The sequence below is a fragment of the Lampetra fluviatilis genome, chromosome 28 (assembly GCF_964198595.1).
Source record: "Lampetra fluviatilis chromosome 28, kcLamFluv1.1, whole genome shotgun sequence".
Lineage (NCBI taxonomy): Eukaryota > Metazoa > Chordata > Hyperoartia > Petromyzontiformes > Petromyzontidae > Lampetra > Lampetra fluviatilis.
This window is the reverse complement of record NC_136302.1, coordinates 9,543,928-9,567,327: the sequence shown is the minus strand read 5'-3', so window position 1 is coordinate 9,567,327 and position 23,400 is coordinate 9,543,928. Positions and strand designations below refer to the sequence as shown.

The window sequence follows — 23,400 nt, the reverse complement described above, 5'->3', positions numbered from 1 at the left end:
AAAAACACGGTAGTTTTTAATCAAACGAGTTGAGTTATTTTCTTCTGCTCCTTAATTGAAACCCGGAGTGCGATCTTAGCTTGGCGTCGGCGAGCGATGCGTGAGATTACTCGGCTCGCAGCCCAACAGAGGGCACTGCAGGTTGGGATGCCGAGCGAGCAAAAAAAAATAGGGAAACGCTCTCACGATACAACGCGACGAATCGTACTCGTTAGGAATCGACGATTTCTTTTTTTTTTTACGCCGGTGCAGATCGCACGCTCGACGATTTGCGTTGAGGCGAAGAATGTAGCGAACAAATCGGTACAAACAATAGAAGCATTCTCTTTGGTTTTTTCGGTAAAGTCACGTAAGTCAAAAAGAAAGTAAATAAATTAAATCACGACGTTTCGGAGGCAACACTGTAATTTTGCTGTGACGGTTCCACCTGAAGACGGAAGCTTGTGTTGCCTCCGAAACGTCGTGATTTAATTTATTTTTATTTTATTTTTCACCGACGTGACTTTATCGAAAAAAACAAAGAGTATGGACCCTTGCAGTCACGAACATTTCAAATCTAGAAATAGAAGCATTGCCAACGATAAAAAGTGGCATGGATGTTAGCAACTGAAACCAAAACCAAAGAGTACATTTGTGAATCGAACCATGGCACCGGGGGTGGCGAAGGGGGTCAGAGGGGGCTGAGCCCCCCCCCCCCCCAGAACCAGCCCCCCTTACAATTGTTTTTATCAAAAACGTTGCTGCAATCTTTATTACCAGGAGCGTTTTTAGAAAAATATTTCTATTAGGGTGAGGCAGTCAAAGGGTAAGGATGAGGGGGAAAGCGCTAGAGCATAAAGTTTGATAAACAAAAGCATATCGTGACCGATATTCCGTTCAGCGTTTGACATGTTTAAAGTTCAACACTCAACGTCACGCAAGCCTCAAATGGCACCGCTGTCGTTCACCGATGGTAGATAGACTTTGTGATGTTCCACCAATTCCGCTGCTCTCCCCCCCCCCCGCACTACGCAATTCACAACGTAAAGTATGAGGAGCGCACGAGTGACGTGCAAGACATAAACCGAGAAGGCACAAAGACTACAGATTAATAAAAAAACACAAAAACAAATCCTCAGTGGTCAACATTTTAACTTAAACGACATTTTAATTTTGATTTAAAGCTTTCGTGACTGCAGGGATTCATATTCTTGGTTCTTTCGGTAAAGTCACGTAGAAGGGAAATAATAAAATAATAAACATGTTAAACAATACAATTCTCACGTTTCGACTGCAACAGCAAGAAAATGTTCTTGCTGTGGAATTCACACCTGATGATGATTGCTTGTGTTGCAGTCGAAACGTCGTGAGAATGTTATTGTTTTATATTTTTATTATTTTATCATTTCCCTTCTACGCGATTTTACCGAAAGAACCAAGAATATTAACCAACATTTGTTACTCACGACTACATATCTGCGTTGAATATTTGCATACATCTACGGAAGCGTACGTACATTTCACATTTTCGTGACCGCTATCACCAGCCATGATCGGCCACGATTTATCCACATTAGCGATATCATGTAGTATGCATGTAACATGCTGGTTGCTGGCGGCAGGGCAGAGCCGCTCCAACAAGAGAAGAGAGAGGGGTGCCAGGTCGAATCTTCCACACTCTTCGGATGTCTTGGTAGAGGTGGCGTGTGCCCACACTTTAACCCACTGCACACACGTCGTAGACTATAAACTAAGCTTCTGGGTGGACAAGTGGATGGGGAGGGTGGGGAGGAGAATTTGTAGAAAAATGCCCACTGTTTATAGATGTTGAACTTCTTTCGCACCGTACGTAGCCAACCGTGGTAATCGGAGGTGCGGGAAAAGAAGCATTGGGCTTGGGAGAGGATGCGTCACATCACCGGACGTCACGTTGGCCGGCGATCTGGAATGATAACGGAGCCGACGGCAGGGGGAAGGTGACTCGCACGACAGGACGAGCCTCTCGGAGACGGAGCGAAGAGATCGGCCACTCGCTTGCGCGAGTCGAATCGCTTCGTCGCGTCGCTAGGCCGTCGTGAGAGTTGGCGAGGATGTTTAGCGGTAAATATAATAATTGTTATCATCACACTGTGAAGAGGGCAGTGACCTCGCTATGTGTTAGAACTGTGATGCGCATGTTCTTATTCAATATACTTACACGCTCATTTCTCAACCAATGGAAAGTAAGAAAAAGTAAAAAAGTATTTGTTATACAGCTCGGCTACATGACGGCCAAAGACAGCAGATTGTAATACTTAATGAGGGAGTCTGGGGAAAGTCTTTTGTTTTAACTTTCCTCAATGGGTCACTAGTAAGCCACGGTAATAAAATTAATAGCCATTCATCTTCACTCGCAGCGCATTACGCAGTAATTGTAGTCCGGCCCCGTTTAAATCAACGCAGGACACACTCTCGACACCGAGGCAGCGTCTCGCGTGGAGCAAACGTCACATTTCAAAATCGGTTCCGATAACACGAAATATACGTGCGCGGAGTTCGCCGTCCACTTATAAATCATTTTGTTTGGTTTAGATGTGTACTTTCCCCCTCCCCGCCCGCCGCCCCCCCCCCCAAACTCTGTCCATAAAAAGTGACATGGCAGCGCTCAACAAATGACTTCCAGATGCACGCGAACGCTCGCGCCCTAACACGCGGTGACGGCGCGGTAGCGCAATCAGAGGCGGGGGTGAGTGGGGGTGGGCGCACGATGGGTCAGCCCCAACCGACCGCTGGCGATTGCCACCGCGAGAGCCACCGTCCCCTCGGCCTGTCCTCCCAAGAGGGCTCTTGCCGGGTTTCCACCGTCGCGCGGGTCGTGGTGCCCTCGGGTTTGGGCCGCGCCGAGCGCGCGTCGGATCGGTAAGGCCCGATGTCCTCGCTCGCCCACGTGCTGCCCCGGGAGCTTCACTTGAGTCGCAGGAACCTCACCTCCTGCAAGGGAAACTGGCGCTGTTTAGGCACACGCGCGGGACGGACAACAACAGGGAGATTCAAAGTGCGTTTTTCGGGAACAATGGAAGGGATCGGAAAGAGAGGAAGACCCTAGCAGAGATTGGCTTGACGGCGACGTCATAAGAGATCGGTGCCAGAAAAGATGTGGCCCACTACTTGGGCATATTGGCACAAGACAGAGGAGAGTGGAAACAAATGCCGAAATGTGCAGTGAACACCTACGGGCTACCTGCCCATGGATTGTGATGATCACTCGGCTCCTGAAGAAGCTCGTGGGTAGCGTGTGGAGCGAAACGTCGGACATCGTGCCAAACAACAACAACAACAAGCCTAACCCAGCCCAAAAAACACATCAGAGAAACCGTAGCTCCGAGTTTCGCTGGGCACGTCAAGGACTCGTAGTAACACGCTTGAGAACGGGTTGGGAAGGGGGCAGCTTTGGTCGTGACGGAGGAGGCACCTCTGGTCTTGCGCTGCGACTCTCCGTGATCAACGTGCACGAGCGTGCGTAGCCCCGTTAACTTATCCACTGTTGGATGTGGGCCTCCCCCCTCGCCGTGCGGGGTCCTCAGCGTTATTTGACCGTACGTCACCGCGCTGGTCATTGCGGGTTGGTGAAGGGCGGGCACCATAGACGTGCACAGTACAACGGAGATTTTTTTTACTGCACTCCGCTCTGCTCCCCGCAAGGTAGCTCCCCACAGCAGCAGCCTGCCGTGGCGGTGACCCAGACGAGCACGGTAAATGCTCAAACCTGCTTGGCTTCCGAGATCCGATGGGATCGGGTGAATTCTGGGCATTTTTTCTTTAGACTTATAATAGATGGCATGTTTACTTGCCTTCGTGATGTTATACGTGTGCATGTAGAACTTTTTTCGCAGCGTACTTAGCCAACGGTGCAAATCGAGTAATCAAAGGCAGAGGTGCTGCCCTGCAATTCCTTGCTCACACCACTGCCGGGAGTCATGGGCTGTGTAAAGTAGAAGCCGAGGTTTTATTCTTTCGCCGGGAGGAAGGAAATATCTCGTTGTTTCGGTCAATTGACCCTCAAATCCAAAATCCTGTTTACGCTTTTATTAACCCGTTAGTCACTTCCTTTACAACGCAGGGTGTCCGTAAAGACATAATCCCGCGGACAGTTTGACCTCTGCGGTTGAAATGTTGACAGATGTGTTCCTTGCATGACTTTCTTTCACTTTAAAAAAAAAAACCGAAAAGCTCGAATGATCTTTCAACGGCGGATGACAGAAGCATTCGAAAACACTCGCAGGCCAAGATGTCATTCTGTGCACGTACGTTGAACTTCTTTCGCACCGTACGTAGACAACCGTGCTAATCGGAGGTGCGTGGATTAGCACGGTCGGGGGGACCGTTCCTAAGCGTGTTCGTCCGCAACAGTTGTCGTGCGGATCGTCCCATGATCGCCACCGCCACCCGTGCATCGGACGTGAGATCCACGTTGCCCCTCCCATCGTGATCGTTCCCCGCCACCGGGACAGCGCGAAGCCACGAGGATTGTCACTAGGGTTCTTCAGTTTTTTCACGCGTGAAAGGAGAGCTGAAGAAGGCTACACTGCTCCCCCATATCATTGTCTTGTTTACACTATGAGACCTCCTTTACCAGTGGCAAAATATAGAAGTAGGTTTTTACCCTTTAAACTGGTACAAAACTGACACCTTTATACAAGGCCTTTTGGCGTCATCTGGTCCAACACCAATGGAGACTAGGCTCTAAGGAAAGCTGTCTCGGGTGTGGACCAATCAACTTCAATGACAGTGCATATCATTATCATTATCAGAGTTGTTTCTTTTTGTTTGCATTTTGACTGCTTGTGTTGCGGTTATTGCAAACATGATGCCTTGTATAAAGGTGTCAGTTTTGTACCAGTTGAAAGGGTAAAAACCTACTTCCATTGTCTTGTTATAGAGGGTGACCCATTTGTAGATACCCCGCTGGCTTCTTCTCATGGCATCGCAAACTTTATTTTCAAACTGGGGATTGAATATTGTGAATGCTATGGGCTCGATATCTGCCCAGAGGGGTGTGTGCAGAGGTGTAATACTCGCGTTGGGATTGGTGGGATACGTGCAGAGTGGCTTTGAATTAAAATGTGTTTTTCTCTATAATGTATCCGTCTTAATATAGTGGGGTATCTATAAATATATCACAATTCCTACATTTCCTTTCGAGAGCCGTGCTAGCGGTGAGCGTAGTGAGTTTCTTACACGTGGTGTTGCCACTCGTACAAGGCAAAGGTGCAGCCCTGCAGTTGCTCGCTCGTGCCACTGCTGGCGGAAGGGCACGCACGACAGAGGGTGCTATAGGAGAGCCCCTGTAGGGGTGTTTTTGGCCTACTCTTCCACGCTTGCCAGACATCTTTGAGAAGGTGGGGGTTACCCACATTTTGCCCCCACCACACGTTCCCCGCGCAGTGGTTTTCATTCATCACGCGACACAGTCGTTTTTCGTCCTATTTGCTATGTATATTGCCAGATAAAAATCACGACGTTTCGGAGGCAACACAAGTCTCCGTCATCAGGTGGGACCGTCACAGCAAGATTAGCTGCATCAAGTGAGGCAATGATTCAAGATGTAATCCCTTAAAAGCAAGTTGAGGGGGGAGGAGAGGGGGGGAGCAATTTGAGGGGGGAGGAGAGGGGGGGGAGCTCCTCCCCCCTCAACTTACTTTTAAGGGATTACATCTTGAATCATTGCCTCACTTGATGCAGCTGATCTAGCTGTGACGGTCCCACCTGATGATGGAGACTTGTGTTGCCTCCGAAACGTCGTGATTTTTATTTTTATTTTATTTTATTTTTTATTAATTTTGATGTTTTACCTACGTGACTTTACCGAAAAAACCTAAGAATATGAATCCTTGCAGTCACGAAAGCTTCAAATCTAGAATATTGCCAGATATTTTCTGTACCTTATTGTACCGTCACTGTACCGGTAGTTTTTATGCTTTTGTCATTTCTGTGACCCATGGTCTCTCTCGAAAACGAGACTCAGCCTGGTCCCCCTTGCCGATCTCGGCTAAACAAAACAAACTCGACTCAAACTTACCTGTCAATCAACGTAACTGGGGTGGTGGAGCGGTTTATACCGCTGGATGGACAACATAGGCAAGGTGGGGGGGGGGGGGGATTTACGAAACTCGCCGCCCCATCGTTTCAATTCGCGCGCTGGGAGATTGGACCCCAGACCCCTCACCCCCCCCCCCCCATTTTTTTACATATGTAGATAAAGACAAAGATCCCCCCGGATAGCCTTGACACATTTTTTGGGGCAAGTGCTGTTAGTGAGCACCTGTGAAGGCCGGCACGGCACACGATGTGGGTGTGGGGTGTGCCAGCACCATGCCCGGCCGCCTTTGTCTCCCCAGTGGCGATGTTAACACACTGCACCCAGCTACTTATTTAAGGCCGAGTCGACCGAGGGGAGGCCCAGGACCGGTTCAGCGAATCGTCACTGGTGTTGGTTGCTACGAGCGGGAATCATCACCGGGTAGATATTTGGATATATATACACACACGCATTGTATCTGTGTCTATACATTTTGTTCCACCCTAAGTAAACAAAGTTTTACTTTAGAGAGCCCCAACTCCAGCTTAAACGAACGTGTTGCATTTTTCGTCGTTGCTTATTTTGGCAATTACTCAAAAAAATAAGGGGAGCCCCTAATGACATTTTCGAGAATTCAAGTGAGTTCTTACACGGGCCTCAATTGGGTCTGCTGCAGCTTGTCCGCAAAAAGTCACCCCGCGGAGTCTTCTCAGCAGGGGGTCGAGTGTCAAGGTTACCCTCCCCGGAGCGCTTGTGCCACTCCTTCCATTGGATGATAAGGATGCCTTTTTACATATAATTGGACGCATGTGTTACGTACGCCACGTGTTACACGCGCATGTATACGTTGTGCGTAAAATGTTAAGAAGGTGCAGCCCTGCAACTGCTTGCTTGCCTTGCTCGCTCACGCCACCGCTGTCAGAGAGAACTCCGGGCGGGAGTTTTGGCCTACTATTGAAGAAAGTGTGCGTAACCCACCACTTTACCCGACCGCACGCGGCCTGCTGATCATGGATTAACCCTGTCATCAACTGATTCGTACTTCTGTGTCGACAGAGGCGGGGGGTGGGGAGGGGAATGGAGAAGCCGCCACCATTGATGAAACCTCTGGATTGCAAGTCCACCGTACATCACGGCAGCTTGCTACGGTGGCTAGGAGATGTTAACTACCTCGTCTGGTATACTGGAGGCCGTGGGTTCGATCCCGACCCTGACGCCTGCATATTTTGAGTTTGCGTGTTCTCCCCATGGTTGCGTGGATTCTTCTCCGGGTCCTCCGGTTTTCCCTCCACATTTAGAAACATGCATTTAGTCTTTGGCTGCGATACATTTCCACTTAATAAGCCACTTTGTTGACCTATCATTTGTGGCCAGGTCGCTTCTGAAAAAGAGCTATATAGCTTAGCGTGCCTTACCTGGTAAAATAAAAAAAAAGTTAATAGTTCATGAAGCACATTAAACATGGCGTAATAGTTAGCTAGCACATTGAACTTAATTTGCTACCCAGATGTCGCTAGTTAGAGTCAATGTCCCTGCGAGGTAGTTGAAACAACAGAGCAACGTTTGTTGAATCGCCTCCATCCACCCAGCGGTGTAAATGGGCGTACTACCACGGCAAACATGCGATGGGGTAAAGTGTGGGCACTCGCACATATTCCAGCAGGCGGCCCAAGCAAGCAATTGCAGGGCTATGCTTATATACATTAAACATTTTCTACTACATACGCATAGAGGCATCTGAACACACAAAATAGAAAGATTCCCCGTAAAGCCAAGCACTGTTCGCGAGCAACTATGAAGGCCAACATGGCACACGAGGGGGTGGGTGACCCACACCACGCTCGGCCGCCTTTGTCTTCCCAGTGCTGATGGTTTTACACACCGCACAAGATACTCATTTAAGGGTGAGTCTACCTAGGGGGAGGCCCAAGGAGCAGTTCAGATATTCACGGTCACTGATGTTGGTCGTGAGCGGGAATTGAACTTGGGTCGCCAGGTTCGTAGCGCTACTCACTAACCGCTGCACTACCGTTCCCCAAAGATAAAGATCCTCTGTGTAGCCTTAACAGACCTTTGCGGCAAGTGCTGTTAGCGAACACCTGTGAAGGCTGGTATGGCACACGAGGGGTGGGTGGCCAGCACCACGCCGGGCCGCCTTTGTCCCCCGAGTGCCGAAGTTTACACATCGCAATAGGCACTCATTTGAGGCTGAGTCGACCTAGGGGAGGCCCATGACCGGTTCAGATAATCGTCACTGGTGCTGGTGGCTGCGAGCGGGAATCGAACCCGGGTCGCCAGGTTCGTAACGCACTGCCGCTAACCGCTACACTACCGCTCCCCAAATACACGCTGACACACACACATGCACACGCGCATTTTCCCGTTACGTTTCGCAAAAAAAAAGAGGAAACAATTTTTAAATTGTTCGCAGTTGGGTTTTTTTTGGTTGTAATTGGCGAGCAAAGCATGGGAAGCGCCTGGCCACCAGAAGTGGGACAAAGTCATTGTTATGCAAGTCCAAGTCGAGTCGCAAGTCATCAAATTCATGACTCGAGTCTGACTCGAGTCCAAGTCACATGACTCGAGTCCACATCTCATAGGTGGGACAAAGTCATTGTTATGCAAGTCCAAGTCGAGTCGCAAGTCATCAAATTCATGACTCGAGTCTGACTCGAGTCCAAGTCACATGACTCGAGTCCACATCTCATAGGTGGGACAAAGTCATTGTTATGCAAGTCCAAGTCGAGTCGCAAGTCATCAAATTCATGACTCGAGTCTGACTCGAGTCCAAGTCACATGACTCGAGTCCACACCTCTGCTGGCCACTACACGATCTTGAAACAAACGACGGGCAGTGGGACATTTAGCATCGTTCACTCGTCGAGTTGCTTGAGAACCGACTCGTGGAGCGTAACAACAATTTATACGTTGCTAATAACTGACAGAATGAGTGGCCGATTTGATCACAACACATCAATATCGCTCGCGAAATTAGTGCGTGCTTTATGGGGGTTGTGTGCAGTCTGGTCGCAGTTGTTTCAGGGCTTAGCTTTCTTATACAATTTTTGTTTTTATTTGACTGGCTAAGGCCTACTCAGCTATAAAGATGTTTTTCAGAAGCGACCCCGCCACAATTGATAGCTCGACAAAAGTGGTTGATCACGTGGATATGTACAGGAGCTGAACACTCTAAAATGCATGTTTCTATATGTGGAGGGAAAAACCGAAGGACCTAGAGAAAAATCCACGCGACAACGGGTAGAGAGAGAGACACGCAAACTCCAAATACACAGCAGGCGTCAGGGTCGGGATCGAGCCCACGACCTCCTGTACACCAGGCGAGGTAGTTAACATCTCTACAGGGAGAGAGAGACACGCAAACTCCACATGTACAGCAGGCGTCAGGGTCGGGATCGAAGCCACGACCTCCTGTACACCAGGCGAGGTAGTTAACATCTCGACAGGGAGAGAGATAGAGACACGCAAACGCCACATATACAGCAGGCGTCAGGGTCGGGATCGAGCCCATGACCTCCTGTACACCAGGCAAGGTAGTCAACATCTCTACAGGGAGAGAGAGACACACACAAACTCTAAATGTACAGCAGGCGTCAGGGTCGGGATCGAGCCCACGACCCCCTGTACACCAGGCGAGGTAGTTAACATCTCTACAGGGAGAGAGAGACACACACAAACTCCACATATACAGCAGGCGTCAGGGTCGGGATCGAAGCCACGACCTCCTGCATACCAGGCGAGGGCGTTAACATCTTGCCACCATGGCACACTTATGAAGCTACTGTTCAGCGAGTGTGTATGGATTTACGGGGATTGTAGGGAGCTGCGCTACAAACCCGTCAACCCGAGTTTGATTCCCACTCACAGCCAACATTGGTGATGAAAATCTAAACCGGTCGTGGCATTCCCTAAAGCCGAGTACCTTGTGCGATGTGGAAACATCAGCAAGTGGAGAGACAACAACGGCCGGGCGTGGTGCTGGCCACCCCCCCCCCCCCCCACCTCTCGTGTACTGTGTCGGCCTTCACAACACTTGCCCTCAGTCTTTTAAAGGCTGTAAGGGGATCTTTGTCTTTGTTATGGGCATTGCATTTTTATTTGTGGGTGGAAAGGTATTAAAACAATTGTAACGGCAGTCACGTGGGGTATCATTTACCCATGTACTGTACTTGTTTTCGTGTATTAATAATCCATTTACACAAATATACTGCATCCATGTATTTCTTACAACCAAACATATTTCTTGGAAGCGAACTTCAAAACGAATCAATCAGTTAAGCCTTAACGATATAATTAAGTAAACTAATCCATCCTTTCACCATTCAGCTAAAAAGAGCAATTGTACGACGCACACTTTCCACCCTTGATCATCTTGGCATTTACGTCAGGGTAGGTGCCGTATTCCGACCGGGTTTAGTTTCAGATTCAGCTTTTTCATCCCAGTTTGTTTGTTTGTTTTCCTCATAATGTGCAAGCGCGAGGTTATCGATCGCAACGTCATAAATTTAGCGGGCACATTCATCGGATCAGTAGAGAGGACCTCCCCCCCCCCCTCAGGACATCAATAGCACGGCACCACATTTTCGTAGCATATGGTTAATTAATGCGGCAAGGCTGCCTGGCCGATTCGGCGAATGTGGCGATGGATATAAACGATTATAATTTTTTACGGTGCCACGATATGGTGTCTCACGAAGGCCCCTTGACCAACGGCTCCGACGTATTTGACCTGCATTGACCACGTACAAATCCCGAGCACCAACGGACGAACATTCAAATTCACCCTTTGCCATTCCAAGACGTCTGCAAGTTGCAGGGTGGGTGTTCCATTCACCGCCGAATCTCGGAATGCGCAAGCGTTCAGCGTTAATTTTATTTCGAGACATTGTGCTTACCGCAGAGAACTGTAGCAACATGACACCACACTCTACGGCAGCTGGCGTCAAACTGTGCCACACACCCTCCCGCATGGCCTTGTGGGAGCCTCGGTACCGATAAAGTTTTTTTAAAAAGTTTTCTTCTGATTCGGTTCCGATGACGTACGTCATCGTAATGGGAGAGGGTTAATTTTAGTTTTTATTGCTCAGAGGCGCGAAGAGCCATGGGGACAAGCGGAAAGGAAGCAGCCTCGTGGTGAGCCGGTCTTCCTCCCATACAGAGACGAACACTCATTAATGCGATTGTCCCCGAATGCCAATGTATCAGGACCCTCGTGTAAAAAAGATTCAGCGAGGCATTTCTGGAGAAGTAATTGTTTTTGTTTAATAGCAGCTAATATGTTTAATGCATCTTCTTGATGAAGTCAGCTCACTTGCAGGTGCCAAGTGGATTGTTGGCAGGAACTGTGAGAGAAGGTGAAGGCGCTTGGAGAGGCCTGAATCCAGCGGTGGAAGATGATGATGTTTTTTTAAATATATTTTTTTACCTGTTGAGCTCAGCAAATCTTCATCACTCTATTTGTCACAGTTCCCATTATTATGAAGCAGACTTCTCGCCTCAACAGGCTCTCGCCGGGTTGAAATAACGTCCACCAGGTGACATCGTCACCTATGCAGCTGCACTTTAAAAAAGAAAAAACGACAGAGACACCGAAAAAATATAACTCTTAAGTACGTTTAACGGCCGTGCAAAATGCGCGTATTTATTTTACTGCCATCATCATAATTATTAGAGAACGTTCACATCAATAAAGAGGTGGGTTTTTCAGGCAGCCTATACATCAACTCTTGAACTTTAGCCCAGCACGTTTTCTAAGCACGGGGAAAAAGTGGTGCAATTTAAATCGCGATTTTTTTTTCTCTCTTTTGTTTTGTTTTCTTTACGTCACACCGGCCAACCCCAACATTTCTCAAAAAGTTGCAGCGTTGCTTCGCAGACGACATTGTGCGCGCCCCAAAAGGTGCAGAGTCCACTCCTCAAACGAGAGGTTCAAGGGTTCAGAGAAACCCAATCTGGAGGCTACCACCACCCCCGAGAGGCCGTGCCAGACTGTTCGGGAGGACAGAGAGCCGCAGGCCATCCTGCTCACTCGAGCACGAATGTATGTAGAACTTCTTTCGCACCGTACGTAGCCAACTAGTGCTAAATCAGAGGTGCGGATTGCCCTTCTTACCAGTTTCTCCCTTTGAAATAATAATTGAAAGTGATTTCCAGCTCAAAACGAACATCGACATCGAAGCAACGCTCATCAACACCTTGTTACAGCCCTGCGCGAGTGGGTTCAAAGCTCCACGTCGCTATGGCAGGGGACGGTATCGATAAATGAGGTGCCCACTCTTGACCTGCCTAGAAAATGGTTCTCATTTTATTGCCCACGGAGGGAAGACCGGGATTTGAACTCGCAGCCTTCTGATTACGAGCCAGCTGGCTCAAACCGTTGAGCCACGTGGGTCGGGGTCAACTTGACAGAGTGCATCCAACTTATGGCCGCGGAATCACGATCGAGGTTCATAACTGCGAGAAAAAAGTCGCCGATTGGCTTCCACAGCCAAACTGGTACGGAGACGCGAGTGTGAGGAACGAATCCATGAACCGATGCCATTTGAACTAAGTCTCTCCCTTTCTGTCTCTCTTTTGAATTATGCGAGTAAGTCTATCCTTAAAAACATTTCAATAGTTGCGGGTCCGTGTTTTGTCAGTGTTCGTTGTCCGTCTCCGTCTTTGTGTGTGCATCTGTCTCCGCATCTCTGGGTCTCTGAATATTTCTCTCTCAATTGTCATATTTTCGCTTTGTCGTCTGTCCGTCTCTATTATGTCGATTCTGTCCTTCTGTCTCTGTGTGTAAGTTTCCCCGTGTTTCTGCCTCCGTGTATTTCAGAATCAGAGTAATTTATGTTTCCTGGAGGAATCCGGTGAGCTATAAAGCTCTTTCCCACAGTAGTTGCACAGATGTCCAGTAGCCTCCATCTGCACGTTGAAGCTGGACGCATTTGTGCACGTCTGTCATTCAGCGCGTTTGGAGGCAAAGGTTTGCGGATCGTGCAGATGCATGAAACTCCTAAACCCCATTTGGCCGTGAGGAGGCCATGAGATGGCAGTACAGCAAGTGGGTTGGAATTGGCCTCTAAAAAAAAAGTTTTGAGACTCAGAAAGGCTTTCCTGCACACAGAGGGCATTTTAATCTCTCCGGGTTGTGCCGCGTGTTTTTTCTGCACAATGTCCGACGTTTCACGCCACGTGCTGGGAGCTTCTTCAGGAACTAAATAGAGGAGCTCACTCTCTGGTTGTTAATGCAGGCCAGCCGATGTCCCTTGTTGGATTGACATGATCCCAGACAACGCACGGTTCGACCTTAAAACAACCCAGAGGGGCTATAACAGCACGACTCCGTAAACCCTGCGTATCAAAACCACCCGACTGTCTTTCAAAGTTGGCACCTCTCCCATGAAATACATCGACGTGGCCGTGCGCACAACGTCCGTCACGATGCGCGTGGCATCACATCAGCCCTGGACAACCCCAGCGTGTCCTCACATGCGAGCGTGTGGCAAGATGGGATTATTTGCCGTTACACCACTCAGTTTCTCGCGAGGAGGGTGGTGGAGGGGGACGAACGTCACGAGAGATGCCATTTCTACCCGACCTCAATTGACGTCTCCAGGTCCACTTTAAAAGCCGGCTGTTTGCAACGTAAAATTAAAAAATATATTATCCTTTAAACAGCTCCATAGAGCCATCCTGTACATATAAATGCAATAAACAAGCACACACACACACACACAAAGTAATTTGGCCAGCTGCGCTGGAGGTGAGCTAATTCATCGTCGGACGTGGCCGCGATTCACACTGGAAACTTGTTCCTTTGGCCGCCCACATATTTTTAGGATGAATTGAGGGGGCGCACGAGATCAGGAGAGTAAGTAACAAAAAAAACCAAAGTCTCGCACGCACCCCGCGAACACGTCCACACACACACGCACGCACACACACGCGCACACGCGCGCGCAACACGCATGCTGCCGTAACACCCAAGATGGATTTGAAACTTCACCGGCTCAATGGCCGCACTGTTGCACGGGAGGGGAAAACAAAAAAAAGTATTTCCAGACTCTAAGACAACTTAAAAATGGCAGCGGCTCCCCTAATTTATCATTATCTCAGGCATGCCATGCCAAAATGTGAGCGCTCACGAGAAGGGTATGTTTTCATAAAGTCAAAAGCAATGGATGCAACGTGCAGATAGGCCCTTAATGCGGGGCTAATGAGAAGCGACACAATTGCGAACTTTGGCTGCCAAAGGAGCCCCAGAGAAAATCAAATTCCATCAGTTTTTGTTTCAGGAGGAGGAGGACTAACGGTTTAAAAATGTGGGCCGTATCGTGTGACGGCGGGACAAAAAAAAAACGCGCCGCGCAAAACGCTCCGGGATGTCAGCCGTGTGATGCTTAGCAGCTCGGCCGCCCGCGCGCCCAAACGCTGCGGTCGTAAGGTGCGGTGGGTGGTGGGGTGGGGGGGCGCAGTGCACCGTAGAGGTTTCTGTGAGACGCGCGGACCGCACTCGATAGCGGGCCGGCCGGACTGCCGGTTGCGGAACAAGCAAAAATAATACGAGCTTTGCTTTTTTTTCCAGCGACGTAAATGCCGTGCCCAAGTAACAATGATAATTGAATTGTTGAAATTCCTAATTCGAGATGCAAACATCGCGCCTCCTGGCTTTGGCATTCCTCCTCGTCAACCGCGTCGGAACATCGCCATCAGCAAGCCGCAGCGGTGCGATTGTGGCCGTGCAAACTCAAACTGTAGTAATAGGTTTTTACCCTTTCAACTGGTACAAAAACTGACACCTTTATACAAGGCATCATGTTTGGTAAAGGAGGTCTCATAGTGTAAACAAACTCAAACTGTGGGCCAGAGAGTCAACTGCTGTAGTCTGCGCTCCTTTAATGAGAGGAATAGCAAAACGACACGAACTCTCTCCTCAAACCCTCTTTGTCGTGGCCAGCAGACCCCCGACATTGGCATTCAGCTCCTGAACAGACTGCCATCATGCGCAAGAACCGAATAGAATTGGGATCGATTCACGATAGATTTTTTTTTGGGTCAGATCGCCTAAATAAAATGTGGGTCGTAAAATGTAAAATTTACGAGGGTAATTATTTATACTGCAATTCCAATTGTATGGGGTTACCACCATGGTCTAGTGGTGAGCATGCTGGACTGGAAATCCACAGTTTGCCGGTTCACCAATCTGAGTACTAACCAGGCTCCAGCCTGTAGCTGCTGCAATCGAACAAGATTTGACCTACTGAGGGTGGAATCCCTGGCCCTACCATCACAATAGGTTTGGCACGTCCGGTATATGGCATGTCGGTTCTTTAAAGGGTTAGTGTCCCGTGGACCCATTCCCATTGAAACTCACAAAAAGAGAGAAATGTATTGTGCAGCGTAAAGTGGCTTTGCCTCGACAGAGTTTAAATTGCGTTGCCGCTGATGATAACGATCGCCAAAAGTCTGGCTTGATCCTTATTAGTTCAGCTCCGTCGACCGAATATCATTGAGGGAACTACAGAATAATAACGCCTTCTGTACGAAGCACTGCGGCAATGCAATACTATTCATAAGTCGCGATACTCATCTGATAAAAATACATTCTCCAAACACACTGCTTACCGTTGCAGATACGATGCAATGTCGCAAATCCGACCGTTTCATATCTGCCCCGACCGATCAACCTTTCGCATCCAAGTCCCGTGTTTGTGCGTGGAGTACTTTTTGTTAAAACAGATGCTCACACATCCGATCTTTTCACAAATCCGACCTACACCTCAGTGCCAAGTGAGTCGGACGTGCGACATTGTACCGTCTTAAAAGAAAAAAAAAGTACGTGGTTTATTTCGCGTGGAGCTCAAATGTAGGTGCGCGCGCTTTACCCGTTGATTTAAAAACCATTTGTACGCGATGCGGTACACTGGCGATGCGTCGCGTTGTGGCAGCCACTGTGATAGTCAGCAAGGTTCGATTTGTCAAAAAAGAACTCCTGGAAGAGACTTCTTGTAGACACGACGTTCAGACAGGGTGGTGGTGGTGGTGGTGCAGCGGTTGTGCTCGTGCCTCACAGCTAGAAGTGCCTGGGTTTGATTCCAAACTGGGTTTAGTTTGATCTCTTTCTACTATACATTGCACTCCTGTCGTGTTTTCATATTGTTTGTTGGTGTAACTTTCCGACTCGCGCCTACTTAACATACGTGAAAGAGCTTCATAACTCATCGGATTCCTCCAATATAAATACAGATTCTGATTCTGTGTAACATTCTCTCCCTGTTCTGCATGGGTTTCCTCTAGGTTCGCTGGCTTCGTCGCATAGCTAATAAAAAAAAATACAACTGGCATTGGTCAAACATCACAATGCTGAAAAATGTTTCTGCAAATTACGCGACTGGGAGTGAACAGGGCAACATTGCCTCCGAATGCCAAACCTTGTCAGGACCCTCCTGAAAATTTTATTTTGAGACTCTGTGAAGCTTTCCTGAGCAAACAAGCGAAATCAAAACTATAAGGGCATCAGGAAACTTGGCTCGTGTCAAATAAGGGAAGGAAAAAAATTGTTCTTGGCTGTGTTTTACAAACACATGCTCGAGGTGTGTAAATTAAATGCACGCGATAGCCATGGATTTGTGTCCAACAAACAGGGGTGGAATGACCCGTAAATTTAGACATATCAATCCGAGTGTTTTTTATTCATATGTGTGCGGCATAATTAGCTCGTTTCACTCAAGCAGCTACACGGGAGGCAAATTACCTGGTTTCTGTAAGTGTTTAGTTTGAGACTTCAACCAGTGTTGAACTTCAGGGTGACCCGGCCCTATCAGTGGAACGAATCAATGTTCAGCTTCTAATGCTTTTGGGGCCCAACTTACGAAATGCGATTTTTTTCTTCTAGTTCACTCATATAATCTACAAATATAATCTTTATTAGCCCCGGCAGAACCTCATTAGAATTTAACAAATTATTTGGCGATGCTGTGTTGGCAGTGGAACCTAATTTTAAGGCAGAAATGTCATTGACGATTGTGGAAATTGTTGTATAATTAGAATATAGATCAGTCAGTCGTGACTGTCTCTATATGTTAGATGCACAAATATAAATATACACAGATTCCAGATTTCCAATTCACAATTTTAATTCCAACAAGTTCCACTTATTCAAATACTCTATGTATATAAAAGCTGTATACGATTGCTACATTTGTATACATCCATCTTTTCAAAACCTAGTGCACTCATGAACAGGATATATTTATATTGAAGAAATTCAATAAGAGCAGAATGACCGAGCTAAACCTATGATCAAATCTCCTGGAATGCACGCCCAAGTCTCATGAGATCTCAGAAGCTACCTTGTCAGCAGAGGGCAATTGAAGCCAAATCTATTGTTGTACTGTACTGCACTATGCTGCTTCCTTAAAGAACCCCCTTCGAGCGTGGTCAACCAGCGGCGGTGTTGGGAGGGCCCCCCTCATCCGGCAGGGGGCTGACGATGGAGCGACGTAACGTGCACGGACTCCGTTCAAAGACAAACGCGAGTGGAACGCTGACAAATCTTCCCACCCAGTTGCGGGCGACCCTAAAATCTGGACGCGACGGCGAGAATGAGACGCATTCGTCACGGAAATCGCGGGGGCACGGACACCGGCCATAGTTAGAGACGCACAACGGTCATCGAATAACGAGTTCTTCGGAACTCGTTTGCATCAAAAACGCGGCAATTTGGATTCAAGTGAAGTTTGCTATTTTTCTCTCTCCTGTGTTTAAATAAGTAACGGCAATTTTACGTCTGAACAGATGCACTGCGTTTGCACCAACACAGCTGACTTCACGCACGCGCAAACGCAATGACGCGAGACTACGGACGCCGTGGGTAAAACTTGGGTGGTGACGTTTGTGTATGTACGCATGTTGAACTTCTTTCGCACCCGACGTAGCCAACCGTGCAAATGGGAGGCGCGGGGTGACGTGGGCCTCTAGCGGCGGTGCATTTGGCCGCTTATTGCGCAGATGTTCACGGTTCGATTCCAGTGGCCGTCCTGGTTATTACCGTGGGTGTATTAACCATGACATAAACGGCACCGTTTGCTTCACAGCGGACGATGGAAATCGTGAGGCGTCATTCTAAACTAAAGTTTTTCCTATTTTACCAGGGAAGGCCCTCTGACCTATATAGGTGTTCTTCAGAAGGGACCGGGCAGCTTATCACGTGAAAATTGATAGCAGCCAAATGCACCCTCGCGATTGTCCAAGTTATCAAGCATCGAAAGCGTTCTTTGGATGGGCGGTGTCGGTGGTTCGCAGCGGACCGTGCCTCGTTGTGTTGCTCGTGAACGGTGCGATCGCATGATGACGGCGTTGCAGCGTGTGATCGCCAAGCTGGGTCAAGAAGCGATTAGCAAGATTCAGAACGATTGGGCGTCGATGGAGACCATCCAGAACGGATTGGAATGGCAGCAGTCTGAGGGGATCGTTATTAACACGATCCAGTCGGGGCTATCGGAAATTGAGATTCGTTCGATCGTCCCTGTCGGCGGTTATAAAGTCGCGCGTCTACGCAAGGTCCTCACAGATGGAATCGACACTCTTCACACGCGACGCGCTCCTGCGTTCCCACATCACGCGCTTGCAGATGCCGATCTCGACGCCATCAAACGGGACTCCGAAACATGGCAGGTTGAAGACGGCTTTCCCTACACTCGTCGACGACCCAAACAGTACCTCGTCAAGCCGAAGATCACGTGGACCCAACTCTATCGGCGATACAAGGTCAAGATGGAGGCCCAGGACTGTCGTGTCCTTTTCAAGATGGATTCAGCACGTGCACGTGTACTATCCCGGTTATAGCTTGACGCACACAGCCGAAGACGTTGGCGACTGCTGCGGTCGAATCGACATCCAGCTCGAACGCAAGGATCTTCCGGATGATGAACGTCAACGCCTACTGCTGGAGAAGAACACGCATCTCGGCGCCGCCGTCGGCCAGCGCAGAACGGTGTCCAAATTCGTCAACGAGTACGTCAAACAACACGCTCCTGATCAGAAAGTCCCCGACACCGTCATTCTGGAACACTACGACGACAAGAACGACGCAGCTGGCGTCGACCCGAGTGGACTGCTGTCGGTGCAGGAATCGAACGGCCTTCCCACTATCCAGAGTCAGATTGAGGATTTTGGCGGTAGCTTCGCTATGCCGCACTACGGTCACATTCGCCCGTCCGCGGATTACTTCAATTCCAACCTGATGGTCCGCAACTTCGTCCCAGCGGACATCACGAGCCGTGTCAACAACGTCATTTTCTACGACGAGCGCGCAACATGGAAAGGATGCAGAAGCACTGTGCAGCCTCCGCTTCGTGTACCACATGAAGCTGCTCACCATGAAGACGGCCCGCATGATTCCAAGCACTTTGCTCGTTATTCTCGACAACTGTGTCGGCCAAAACAAGTCGCAGCTGGCGATGATGTTCTTTGCGATGCTGTCGCTATTGCTCTGCAGCAAAGTCATTCTGCTATACTTGATACCAGGGCACTCGCACAACCAGGCCGATCGGGTCGTCGCATGGTGTCGCAATGCGATGAAAGGTAAGAACTTTTACACCCCGATGGACATCGTGCAGGCCGTCAACGATGTCAGCAACATTAAGGCAACATTCGCTAATCATCGCGATTCCAAACGCCCATTCTATACGGGCTGGGACGCGATTTAGAAGAAGCACTTCAAGCAGATGCCAACCCGCTACACGTTCAACTACTTTCCTGAGATCGATGAAGGGCTCGTTACCATGAGACACCTCAGCTCGACGCCCGACAGTGAGGTCGTCCAAGTCTCGCTGATCAAGCAGGAGAATGTCGAACTCGTCCGTCGATCGATTCGACAGGATCTGTTTCGGCGACAACGTAGACACGATCGAGCAGGGGACGTTGCGATCAATCCGTTTGCAGACGATGGCTCCTGTCGGCAGCCTGACGTCGGAGAAATTGCTCTCGCTCCCAAAGAAGTACTTTTCTATTCCTCCGGAATACCTGCCACATTACCGGGCAATCGCGAGCGAGATCAGCTCGCAGATCGAGGACCCGATTCAGCAAACAGTCCCCCACCCGCTCGAACAAACGCCAGCTTGTTTCGATTGACGCGACGGTGGATCCGGACACCGCTGCGGCACCCAAGGCGAAACCTGGGCGTCCCAAGAAGATAACGGGCGTCGCTCCGGGGCAGAAACCGATCCTGTCCTTCTTTGCCAAACATTAGCAGGAAAAAAAACCCGTTATCGAAAAATTCAACTTTGAATAGTTCATCTTGGACAGCTCGTCGAGATGAGTCGATTGCCGCATCGGCGACCATCGACAGACTAAAAATGACTGCATCACGGACATTATGCGAGAGCTGGAGTACTATGATACCCCGGGGTACCGCCATGAGGTTCATTTACTCAATTTGTATTACTGCACAGCAAACATTGCCCGATACCGGGAAAACCTGGCAGGACCCTCCTGAGAACGAGTCGCGAGACGCAGTGAAGTTTTCCATGGATAAAACAAGCATACCAGTCATAATAATAATACCAGCACTACCACCCCAGTACTGAGAGACCGAGAGTGGGATTCTCGTCAGCCCCCTCTCAAAGACATTCCGTGCTGTTATCTGACCCTGGGAGATTCTTGGCCCATCTGAGAGAAATTATCCTCCGTTGGAGCGAGCGCGAGGGTTGCAACAAGCGCGTCTGCGTCGCGCGGGGAGAAACGCAACGACTAATTTGCTGCTGGGGGTTTCCGGCTTGAGCTGTCTGCTCCATGTTGCAGCCCACAATGTGTTCTCTTCACCCCCCACCCCATCACCACCCTCCCCCCGCCACCCCTCCCCCCCCCGATGCCCCCAACTCTCACCAAGACGCGCGCGTAAAGACAAAGATTGCCCGTGGAGCCTACGCATGCCGTCGCGGCAAGTGCCGTTAGCGAGCGCCTAATGAAGGCCGACGCAAGTCGTGTGGCCAGCACCAACTTACCCGGCAGGCCACCTTTTGTCGCCTCCAGTGCCGACGTTTGTACACCGTACCAGGATCTCATTTGAGGCCGAGCGCGAAATGAGCAATGGGGGGGTGAGCGGGCTGCCAAGCTAAATATTGCGACTTCAAATCATGCTTGGGCCGGCGGCAGGGGTTTATTCAGTCCACTTATCCCTCTGGGGTCGATAAAATTGGTAGGCCTTTGGTCGGGAGGCCAATGGCAATTGTAGCCGTGGATAAACTCGCCGCCGCCATAGGCATGCCGAATTTCCACCACTGGCTCAGGACTGCAAAACGGCAGGCGAGCCACTAGTGGGAGACTTGAAACGCCCGATAGGTCATTCGAGAGGGGGTCATCTCTCGGGTGTTTGTCGTAGCAGACACCCAGCCGTCAGGCACGCTCCCCACCCCCCCTACTCGCTCGCTCTCGTCGGCTTATCAAGGTTGAGCGTTGCGCTCCAGGATCGCCGGGCAGGGTCACTGCCCCAGATGAAGTTCAACGCAAAGTTTAGCTTCACATTCAAGGGCCTGCTCGTCAGCGACGTGGTGTGGTTGGCATGGGCACTGTGCAGTTACACCGCCTGCACACTCGATAGCTACGCTACTTCTGCTCAGTGATTATAGGAAGACGCAGCATCGAAACTAACTATTATTGTGTGGGTACGCGCCTAGGCTTGGGGTGAAAAGCTTTCCACTGCGGTGCAATTTCATCTCGCCTATGACCAAGTCATTGACGTCAGATCTCGGAAGCTAAGAGGGGGTTGAGCCTGGATAGCGCATGGAAGGGTAACGGCCAAGTACAGCACAGGTTTCCACAGGCCACTGTGGGGCTACACGGTGGACAGCAATGCAAGGAATATCCATTCGTGGACTATACCGCGATTCTATCCTGTCACATCTACGCCCCCCTGCCTTTTACCAACCAGCACTGACCTGCGTGGTGAAGTATGGTCGAGAAACCCCCGCGTAACCGACACGGCGTGTGGGTTTGAGGGGGGGTGAGGGGCCTTAATCCAGCGGCAGTGTATTGGTAAACGGCTGAAAGTTATCCCTTATTATGCACACACGCACCACGCAGGAAAATACACCCAGCGGGAATGCGCCGGGCAAGGCTGTTGCATTGTAGGTGGATTTATGCACCGAGGAATTCTTCATTACTCGCGGGCTCTCCGAGGCTGCGGGATTAGGGGAAAAAACGCAATGAGAAATCTTGATCTGCTCAAAAAGACGTGCAACGTTTTCATTTCCATCGCCGCCGCGCGCTGCCGAGTGAACGTCCACGCTGGGAAGGCACCGAGTTATTTACGAACAAAGTTGAGAGAGCAACTAAAACTTGAGGGGGGGGGGGGGGGGGGGCCCTAGCCAAGATTAACCCCGGCGCTTTTTTCGGTGCGAGAAAATCCTCAAGTGAATTTCACCGAATGAAATTTAACAGTTATATATATATTTAAAAAAAATGATATTCCCCTGCTGCATAACAACAAACAAAAAAAAGCACAACCTCCTGGTTGTCAAGCAAAGGCTCAAAACGTTAAGGTGGCCGCCAACAATCGTCAGCGTTGTTGAATATGTACAGGAAAAGGTAAGAGTAGATGCGTTTCTTTAAACGAGCTGGGTTCGAATAACTCCGCAAGAGCATTGCCGGGAGGAGGGAACTCCCAAAGTCGGGCCCAGTGGGTGGGAATGAGCAGAGAGAGAGAGGGAGAGAAGCGCAGTGACCTGCTGTGTGGTGAGTGGCGAAGTGGTTGAGTGAGTGGGCGAGTGTGTTGTTGTGACCTCCGGTGTGGTGGCGGAACACCGTGTGGTTGAGACGAAACAGACAGGTCCAGCAGAGCGACCGAGTCCTCGACATTGATGGGGGGGGGAGGGGGGAATCGACGAGTGAAGCTCATGAGAAAGCGTAACCAAGGCAGTAGCGGTAGAAGAGTGATAAGGAGGCAAATGAACATGGACAGCCAGTGACTGGAGTGTTTAACAGCTTCAAGTCGGACGCAAATATCATGCTTTAGGAGAGGTTTGCAATAATTGAATGACTTCTGCGTTCATATCTGCTTCGCTTTTTACTGGTAGGAACCACCTGGTTCCACCAGCCCACAAGGGATTATTGTGTCCGTCTGTCCGTCGTGCATGGAAAATGGGAGGGGTGAGGCTGGGTGGAGAGGGGAGGGTGGGGAGGGGCTGGGTAGGGAGGGTGGGGAGGGGCTGGGTGGGGAGGGGAGGGTGGGGAGGGGCTTGGTGGGGAGGGGCTGGGTGGGGAGGGTAGGGAGGGGCTGGGTGGGGAGGGTGGGTGGGGCTGGGTGGGGGGTGAGAGGGGTGGGGCTGGGTGGGGAGGGTCTGGTCACCCCGTGGTGCCCT

General features: G+C 49.7%; 1 protein-coding gene across 1 annotated transcript; it reads left to right on the top strand.

The window, feature by feature from the left end:
* Positions 1 to 2,725: 2,725 nt before the first annotated feature.
* Positions 2,726 to 20,173, top strand: LOC144942661 (uncharacterized). Its single transcript, XM_078869459.1, is given in 6 exon segments — positions 2,726 to 2,877; positions 3,605 to 3,710; positions 18,672 to 19,097; positions 19,197 to 19,355; positions 19,357 to 19,671; positions 19,985 to 20,173. Coding segments are annotated over 6 exon segments (1,347 nt in total).
* Positions 20,174 to 23,400: the final 3,227 nt, after the last annotated feature.